Genomic DNA, 9790 nt, shown 5'->3' with positions numbered 1-9790 from the left:
TCCCTCTCCCACCCTCTACACACACACACACTCACACACACTCACACTCACACACACACACACACTCACACACACACACACACACACACACACACACTCACACACACACACACACACACACCCACACACACACACACTCACACACACACACACACACACACACACACACACACTCACACACACACACACACACACACTCACACACTCACACTCACACACACACTCACACTCACACACACACTCACACACCCACACACACACTCACACACACTCACACTCACACACCCACACCCACACACACTCACACTCACACACTCACACACACACACAAACGTCGTTTATACATAATTCCTTGCATGTTCTCTCCTCCATTGGTTTTAAATTCCTTGAGAACATGGACTATTTTTGCCTTTCTTCCTATCCCACCATTTACTAGAAAGGCCCGGTAGATAATTGACATTAAATAAACACTTATTAGTTTGATCTGATTTGACCTTCCCATGATGATTGCTAGGGGCATAGATATAGAACCTGGGTTCTTCTAAAGTAGGGCTTCTTAACCTTTTGTGTCATGCACTACTTTTACAATTGGTGAAGACTGAGCTGGGTAGCACAGTGGATAGAGTGCTTGTCCTAAAGGCAAGAAGACTCATCTTTCTGAGTTCACATCTGACTGGAGACACTTGCTAGTTGTGTGACCCTGTGCAAGTCACTTAACCCTTATTTTCTCATCTGCAAAATGGGATGGAGAAGGAAATGGCAAACTGCTCTAGTATCTTTGCCAAGAAAATCCAAATGGCATCACAAAGAGTAGGAGATGACTAACATGGCTCCAACAACAACATAGACCCTCTCTCTGAATATTTTAAATGCATCACATAGGATTAAAAAGGAAATAAAAATATGAGTGAAATTAAAGGTATATTTTCCCCATCCCAACCTCCTTGAAATTTATCCACTGACTCCATAAACATCAGGTTAAGAACCTTAGCTTTAAAGTAAGCTGGTGAGGCTAGGATAGTTTGGGCTCTCCCTAAGAGCTTCTACTATTAAGGGGAGGTTTTCTGCAGAAATTCAGTTCAGGATGCTGGCCCAGTGTGTGTATGTGTGTGTGTGTGTGTGTGTGTGTGTGTGTGTGTGTGTGCACATGCAAGCATGCATACACAGGGTGGTTGGGATAGGCAGGTGGATGTTTGCTGGCCAAACCCTTTGAATAAAGGTTAAGATTGTTGCAGTTTTTACAGAGTCTTTGGGACTGGAAATGATCAAAGCCAGGGTAGAACTTCCAGGATAGGGTTTCTCTAAAATCACAGCTACTCTTCTCAGCCTCTTCCCAGTTCAGATCCAGGAGAGGATAATTAATAGGAAAGGGTTTGAGACCAAACCACCAAAATTGTTAGAATAGCTTCTAGACATCGGTAGCCCAGTCAGGGTCCAAGGACAACAACATTGAAAAGTGCATCTCTTCATGCTACACAAATCCTTCAAACCCACCCTGGGCCAAACCTATTAAGAAAGGGCAGTCTGCCCAGGACTGTCACCAAAGAAGGAAAAGAGAAAATTCAAGGCTTAGTAAAGAAGTAATACTATGAATCAGTACTAGAATCATGGGCAAGGTTTATGAGTGAACTTCTATGACAAAGGCAGGTGCTATCTCAGGGAAGAGGAAGAGCTGTGGGCTGAGTGCCCACAGAGATTCCAAATCACAGACAAGGCAGGAAAATATGCCTGGAGTTGATGGGTCTTGGTAGAGCGTGGGGGGTGAGGTGGAAGTAGACCAGTTTATTAAAGAAGAATCTCCAAGCACTGACTTTTCTGAGTAAACTTAAGTGAACTCCAGTCCTATGGGAGTCTAAGGCCAATCATTGTTCCCCTCCAGACTGCAAACATGTTGATGCCTCAGGGTTGTTTAATTATTCATCAGGTCAGAACTTCTGTACCTTTTCCTCTCACACAGAAGGGAAAACAAAAGAAGTAAGAAAAAGCAAGATAAGGTAGAGAGGTGAAAAGATGGGACAGAAGCGAAAAGAGTTGGTGAAGAATAAGTTGGAGGGAGTGGAAAGTCATGAAATTATGGGGAATTTGAGTCATTTGTACATACCTGGCATGTGCTAGAAGTCTCATGAAATAGCATTTCCCTTCAAGTAGTTCCTATTCTACTTGGGTGTGGGGGTGGCATAGGATGGATACATAAATGCAGAGTAACTTGAGGAAAATTTCAAGCATCAGAAAAATTCCTAAAGCAGCCACCGGCTCAGTGGATAAAGTGCTAGGCCTGGAGTAAGGAAGACCTGAGTTCAAATTTGATCTCAGACACTTATTAGCTTTACAACCCTAGTCAAATCAATTAACCTTTATTTGCCTCAGTTTCTTTGACTGTAAAATGGCGATAATAGTACCTACCTCCTGAGGTTGCAGTGAGGATCAAATGAGATGTTTGTAAAAGTGCTTAGCACAGTGCCTAGCACACAGTAGGTACCACATAAATGCTTATTATTTTCCCCTCCCACAGGAGGAAATATCTTTGTGGAGCTTTCAAGGAGAATGCTTTATCTGAGTGGCAGAAATGAGAAAGAAACACATGCCAGGAATGGAGTGCAAGAATGTATCCAGCAAGTAGATTTATGTAATGGTTTCTAATCCAGTTTAGCTAGAGCACAGAGTGTATAAGGAAAGGGAAAGCAAAATTATGCTGTAAAGGTAGATTATAGAGGGCTTGAGATGTCAGCAGAACAAGCTTATGTTTTATCCTAGAAGTGACAAGGAGACCCTGAAGGTTTTTGAAGAAAGGAAGAACATGGGAGGTCTGGGTCTCAAGAAGATAATTTTGGCAGCTCACGTGTATGTGGATAGCAGATTGGGGGGGGGGGAGAGGATAGAGTGGAAATAGAGAAGCCAGTTTCGAGCTTATTACAAGAGTTCAGATAAAAATAATGACTGTCTGTAGTACTTTGGTGTCAGTGGAAATAAGGGGAGCAGAATTAGCAGCTGTTTAGTTATGGGAGGTGAATAACATGGAAGGATCAGGGCTAAGTTCAAGGTTTCAAACTTGGATTACTAAGAGAATTCCAGAGTTTTTTACAGAAAGAGAGAAATTTATGGAAGGAATACTTTGTAGTTACATGATCTCCAACTTTAAAAAGTTTAAAAAAAGAGGAGGAGAGGGTTTGTTTAGAGAGGATGATTTACTCTTGTTGTTGAGTTTTTTTTTCCAGTTATATCTGACTTTCCATGATGCCATTTTTTTGTTTTTGTTTTTTTGGAAAAGGTAGTGGAGCAGTTTGCCATTTCCTTCTCCAGCTCATTTTGCAGATGAGGAACTGAGGCACACAGGATTAAGTAATTAAATTAGTAAGCGTCTGAGGTTGGATTTGAACTGAGGTATTCCTGACCCCAGTCCAGTATGCTGTCCATGGCATCATCTAGTTGCCCTAGGAGGAAGACAGCATGTTCTATCTTGGATATGCTAAGTTTGAGATACTGATGGAATATTGAAATGGAGATGTTCAGAAGCTAGTTAGCAATATGAGACAGGAGTCTTGGCAAAAGATTAAGAATGAACACACATATATAAACATATACATACAAACCCACATCTATCATCTTTCTCTCTCTCTCTTTCTCTCTCTCTCTCCCCCCTCTCCCTTTCTCTCTCCCTCTCTCTGTCTCTCTCTGTGTCTCTCTGTCTCTCTCTCTGTCTCTGTCTCTGTCTGTCTCTCTCTCTCTGTCTCTCTCTCTCCCTGTCCCCCCCCGTACCTAGAAGGTGTCAAAAGAGTTTTAAAATGTGAATCAAATTTCTGAACAACCTGTATATGGATGTATTACACAATAAATTGTGCACACACACTTCAGTAATTTATAAAAAAACAGAAGAGTGGTTCAGAGGAAAGTAGGTGATAGACACAAGACCCTGGACAGGAAGACATGGATGGTAGAGTTAAAGTAGAGTTTAGCTATATAGAGAATATCTAGAAGGGGCAGTGGGGAGCAAGAAGTAGTTAGGCTCGTTTTCTCTTGGTCCATTACATGGTGTAGTATGACAGAAAAAACAACACACTCTAGGGAATACATCTTTTATAGTCACTCTAGCAAGACTAGCAATGACAGAAGATGGGAAGAGTATGAGATGCCATGATCTAAGGTTAAGGGTGTGTGTTTAAAATAGAATGATTAGAGTGAGTAGAACAGAATCAGAGTGCAGAAGAGCATTAAAAAACCCTGGAGAGATGTAGACATAAACTGGACAATGAGCAAGTGTAAAGAGAGGTGGTGCGAGAGATGGGTCTTGTCTCAGCAAGCAATGGCTGAATGACTGGGAAGGAAGAGATGGAAGTTTCCCACTTGTGGGAAAAGCTGCCTATGGCCGCCACTCTCCAAGGTTCTGAGATGACTGGGTGGTTAAAGTTGGAGATCATGTAACTACAAAGTATTCCTTCCATAAACCGGAAGCATGGTATTCTGAAAATACAGCAGGTATAGGAAGAGCAGGCACAAACTTAGCACATAATGATAGGGAGACACACTTATAGGGAAAATATGTGGCCAAGACAACTTACTGTGCTGCCAACAGGCTTTGATACAATCTTTTTACTCCATGTGGAATTCTCGCTAAACCCTGGATATGAGTTCCTAAACTGGGCTCCCATGGTCTGCTTTCTTGCAAAATATGATTCTCAATTGCCAAAGCTTACTGGCTCCCTTCTCTGCTGCCAGAGATTCCTGTACATCAGTTCCTCACTGGAGAAATCTGTGTCAGTGTCCATCTGGAGAGTGTATCTGTGCTCTGTGCTACTGGTCATATAACTGCTTTAAAGTGATAAGTCTTGCAGGGGAGGAGACAAGAGAGAAATTATCTGCTTTTCCTATCAGAAGTGTCTACCTTCCTACATCAAGGGATAGCAAAAGTCACAGCAGATGCCAGAAATTGTTTCTCAAGGATTGTACCTGGACGGAATTTCCACACAGGAACATTATCTCATTGCTATTATTAATGCTAGAGACTGAGTCTAGGTGTTTTTTGTTTGTTTCTTTGTTTTGTTGTTCTTTGTTTATTTGTGTGTTCTGGTTTTGCAAGCTTAGCAGGAGGGCAACAGTAGTTACACAGTTAAAATGACAAGATGGGAGTTAGTGTAACTAGATCAAGAAACTGGGAATGAGGTCTTAAGGATTATGAGAAGTTAGGGGCTGGGACAGAATTTTGTCCATTTTTCTACTGTGTTACAGTATGTGTTACATGTTGATTATAAAGAAACAAAAAAATTCAGTATCAGGGATCATAGGATTTAAAACTTGAGGGATCTTGGAAATTATTTACACCAATCTCATTTTTTAAAAAAATGTATTGATGACTTTTCTCATTATATTACAGTCATTTTTGAATATATCTCTCTTAGATCTCCTATCCCATAATTCATCATACCTTGCAACAAAAGTTAAAAAGAAAGAGGGTAAAAAAGTAGCTAAAAATAAACAAATACATGGTATATAATGTTCCATACCCATAGTCTCCCACCTCAACAATAGAGAGAGAGAGAAGACCATTTCTTCAACTCTTCTCTTGGGCCAAGTTTAGTCATTATACTTACACAATATTCACTTTTGTTTTATTTCAACTTCTCATTTGACAAGCAAAAAAATTTAGGATTAGCAAAGGGCACTGCTTTCGCCAAGGTAACATAGGTAAGAAAACAGAAGAACAGGGATTTGAAATTTAAATTAGGTTCTCTGATTTCAAATCTGGCCTCTTTCTACCATTCTCTTGTCTAGTTTTTAATCAGCACAGAGGTACTTTTTCTATGAAGAAGTGTTTTTCATCACTTCTTTTGTAACTAAGGATCAAATTAAAGTGGGGAAAGAGGAACTGTGGGAGGTGAGGAAGCCAGAAAAAGCTCCCCCCGTTTACTTACCTGAATATCTTATCTGAAGGCTGCTCTCCCAAAACCAAGTCAAATCCTCTCTGAAATATTGTGTAAGGCCAAGGCCTAGAGGGAAAAACAAAAACAAAAACACAAACACAAACTGTTTGCTTTCACACAGCACTTTGATCCCCAAGTCCTTTAACAGAATATAAATACGATTGATGTATAAATCATTCAAACCACGACTCAAATCTGGCTTCTAACTACCCTACCCATGACAACCAGAAGCACATGCCTATCAAAGCCCTGTGAATTTACATCTGATAAATTCAATAATCATAAGGATGTGGGTTGGGCTGATACTGACATTGAAAGCACTAAAATTATTGATTGAGGGCATGGTGGGAGGGAAGTTGCTAAGCATAAGCACAGTAGAAAGAGGATAGAAGAAGAATCCTTATTTATTTCACAGCCAAAAGTTTTCAATCACTTTTTCAGCTGCCATTTTCAGGGAAAACATACTTCATGGTGTTCATTAGCCCATTGTCTAATGTGGAGAGTATGAGGGCTAATTGACAGCTCATTTACTCTACTGGTACCTATAGAATTCCTAGAAAATTATAGGAATAGGAAGGCTCCCAATGTGAAGGTTGGATGCCTCATGAAGGATTTACCAGAGGATATGGACAAGAGTAGTGTGCATGTTGCTTTTCTCATTAGACTGTGAGCCTATGGCTTCATTCTTCTCTTGTCTGTACTCCTGACTCTTCTCTCAGCCTTCCCTTACCATGCCTCCAAGTCAGACATCTTCATTCTGCTGACATCAATCACTTTCCTAGCTTGCTTTTATGTTACCTTCTCCCATTAGAAAGTGAGCTCCTTGAGGTCATGGACTTTATGTGTGTAGTTATATTCCCAGCGCTTAGCACAGAGCCTGGCACATAGTGAGTGCTTAATAAATGCTTGGCATTTGACAGTTGATTGAGCTGAACAGAATGGGAAGATAGAGATGCGTTATGATCTACACCTCAGGTGTCAAACTATTGGAGGGAATACCTGTATTGAGGATACAATAAATCCATAGAAACATAGATGTAATCACAAACTGCTTTTATGGATTATTTCCTGAATAGACCCTCTATGTGATAATATTTTATTAGCTTAATTCATGTCCCTATACTTGAATGTAATAAATTTGTATTTTGTCTGAAACAATCTCTGTAACTTTCCATTACTCCAAAGTGTGTGTCTTCTCTCTTCTGCCTTTATCCTAATTGATGAGAGTTTAATATCTATAGTTTTTCTTTTCTTTTCTTTTTTAAAGGCAAGGGCAACTGTTTTAGTTTGAGAAGGCAAGTAAATCACTTTGGGTTCAACCAACCTTAGTATTCAGTCCAATGAACTATTCAAGCAACTACCTGGAGAGGGCACCCTTTGAACTGCTAGCTGTGGCTTCTGTGAATGAACACCACTTTCACATCTTACGTATGGCCCTGGAATTCAATTTAGGAGTCCTGAGAGCAACCAGAATTGACTCATAAACCATACTAATGCTACGAATAACCCCTTTACCACGGGAAAAATTTTCTTCTCCTAATGTGTGTGTTTTTTTTCATCCTTTCTTTGTGTTAGTTCTGTCCCATTTAGATGGTGAACCCACCAAGCAAGGTTCACATTCAATTCTCTGCTGAACAGATCCTAATGCATTGCAGGTACTCAATAAACGTCTGGTATGATTCATAGTCTGGTCTAGAAATGAGAAGGAAACAATGCCATTCTGATCATCTGAATCCTAGAAAACAGCAGTCAAATGGAGCAGTTCAGTACCTATGGTAGGCAAGATTCCACTTTGTGGTTAACATTTATAAGAATAACACACTGGGTTTGGGCTTTCAGGTGGCCAAAATTACATGCATTCAAACTAATTCTTAGGCCAGATATCATTAAAACTAATCCATGTGTTGCCTGCTATGGTGTTTCGTTTTGGTATGTTGGTATGTAATCTAAAGCTTAGAATTGAATGTCAGGTTTTACAAGGTTCATGCTCAGTGGTGGGGAGGGGGTTACACACACAGACACACATATATAATCTCTTTCGTTCATGACCCCAACATGTGTTTCCCCTGGGAAAAGGAGAGTTTGGCTAATGTTTAGGAGGTTTTGGGTCCCATGTAAGTACTCAAGCTAACAATACATAGAACCTGGGAGAAATCATTCATATAGAACCTACTATGTGCTGGGCCCTGTGCTAAGCACTTTACAAATATTATTTCATGTGTAAAAAAATCCATTAGCACAAACACAAAATCCTCATTCTCAAGCCCATGAAAACAATATAGCCAATTCTCCTCTTCTTTCTGGTGGGTCTCCAGGGACTATCTGAAGTTTCAGCACTCCCTGCAAGAGGACAGCATTTAGGGTCAATGTTTAGTCACCCTCCTTTCCCTCTGGTGAGCGCTCTCTTCTCATGGACTTATATATTCATTTCCAAATAGTCAAACAACCCTTCCTTTTGATGAAATCCATTCTTGTCTAGGCACATACACTGATCTATTTCAACTGTTTACTTTCCAAGGAGAAAAAATTTGGGTTTGAGATAGAGTCATCTTCCCTCTCCCTCCCTCCAAAACACCCAAATAAAACAACTAAACTAAACTAAATACTATAAAATATGCAACTCCAAATATGAGTGAAGAGGAAGGTCCGGGTTTGCTTTTCCACATGATGGTCTTGACCCTTGCTATTCCTCAGCTCCTCTCATCCAGGAATTCCTCTCCACTGTCACCATCTCCTGCCATTTTTGCATTTTCTGAGGCCATGTGCCTCCTTCTTCATATGGGTCACTTGGCTCTTTGGAGGGGTCTCACACAGGACCAGGTTTCTTTTCCACTGGCACCATGTCTAAGCATCCACAACATAACCCATCTCTTTTTTTGTTCCTCAGCTCTATTTCTCTTCTGCTAATTATCCCGGGTAGAGCCTGGTTTACAGGTAAAACTCAGAGATTCCCAAAGTAGCAGTAAATACATCATCCTTAATGTACTGTCAATGGATTAAAGACTACCCAAGGCAAGTATAGTTTACATGACATTATCAATCAAAGAATAATGTCTTCAATGTGGTGCCCACGGGGATATTTAGACTTTGTAGAGGGAGATATCTTCAATGCCCAGCGCAGGCTTCATATTCTCTAATCCGGTTAAACTTGTTAACAATGAGTTAACTTTGATCAGCCTCTTCTTAGATGCATATTCTATAGGAGCAAATCACACTGCCCAAAGTGTAATTGTTAATGATGATGACAGAAATAAACATCTATGAAAGGCAATGGTAAATCAGTCAATTAAGACGTGCTTATTAAGCACTGATCTGCATGCTGCCTCATTAAAGTTCCTGTGTAGATCAAGATAGATACGATCCTTGCCTTTGGGGAACTCACAATCTAAGAAAGACAACTGAGACCCAGACATAAAAGAGCTAAAGAAAGCTCTAAGAGGCTAGGAAGAATAAACCCTCAACAACCTCACAGAGTTGCTAATTAAATGAACCAAAAATAAATAAATACCCTATTAACAGTTACAAGGGAAGGGATAAAAAGCAAATTGTGGGGTGACAGATAAATGAGAGACCTGAGAGTCTCATGTTTACATAGGAAAGGAAGGGGCAGGCCAAGAGAGCAATTCACGACCTCCCTTTCCACTGATCATAGAATGTTTTATTGAGGAAACAGGGTTATACTACTATAACTGCTTAAATGAGAATAGGGAGAAATCAAACCTTATGATTATATCAGTGGATGGAGGAAAATGCCCCGATAAAGTATAGTACTCATTTATACTCCCTTAAAACAATAGGAATCACATATAATGCATCTATCTGAAACAACAAGTTCACATTATATGCAAATTGGAAGCAATAGAGGTTTTAAAATA

General features: G+C 40.1%; 1 protein-coding gene across 1 annotated transcript in view; it reads right to left on the bottom strand.

The window, feature by feature from the left end:
- The window catches only part of ASTN1 (astrotactin 1), a 472084-nt gene that overhangs the window by 136087 nt on the left and 326207 nt on the right, over positions 1–9790 (bottom strand). The window contains exon 9 of the mRNA XM_069065504.1: positions 5907–5981. Within this exon, the coding sequence (XP_068921605.1) occupies positions 5907–5981 (75 nt within the window). The remainder of the gene's footprint in view (positions 1–5906; positions 5982–9790) is intronic.

The sequence above is a fragment of the Petaurus breviceps genome, unplaced genomic scaffold, assembly GCF_028583685.1.
Source record: "Petaurus breviceps papuanus isolate PSGF00001 unplaced genomic scaffold, PetGlider_PUasm1.0 90692, whole genome shotgun sequence".
NCBI classification, from domain to species: Eukaryota; Metazoa; Chordata; class Mammalia; order Diprotodontia; family Petauridae; genus Petaurus; species Petaurus breviceps.
Note: the sequence above shows the minus strand (reverse complement) of the source record. Positions and strands in the feature narration are given on the sequence as shown.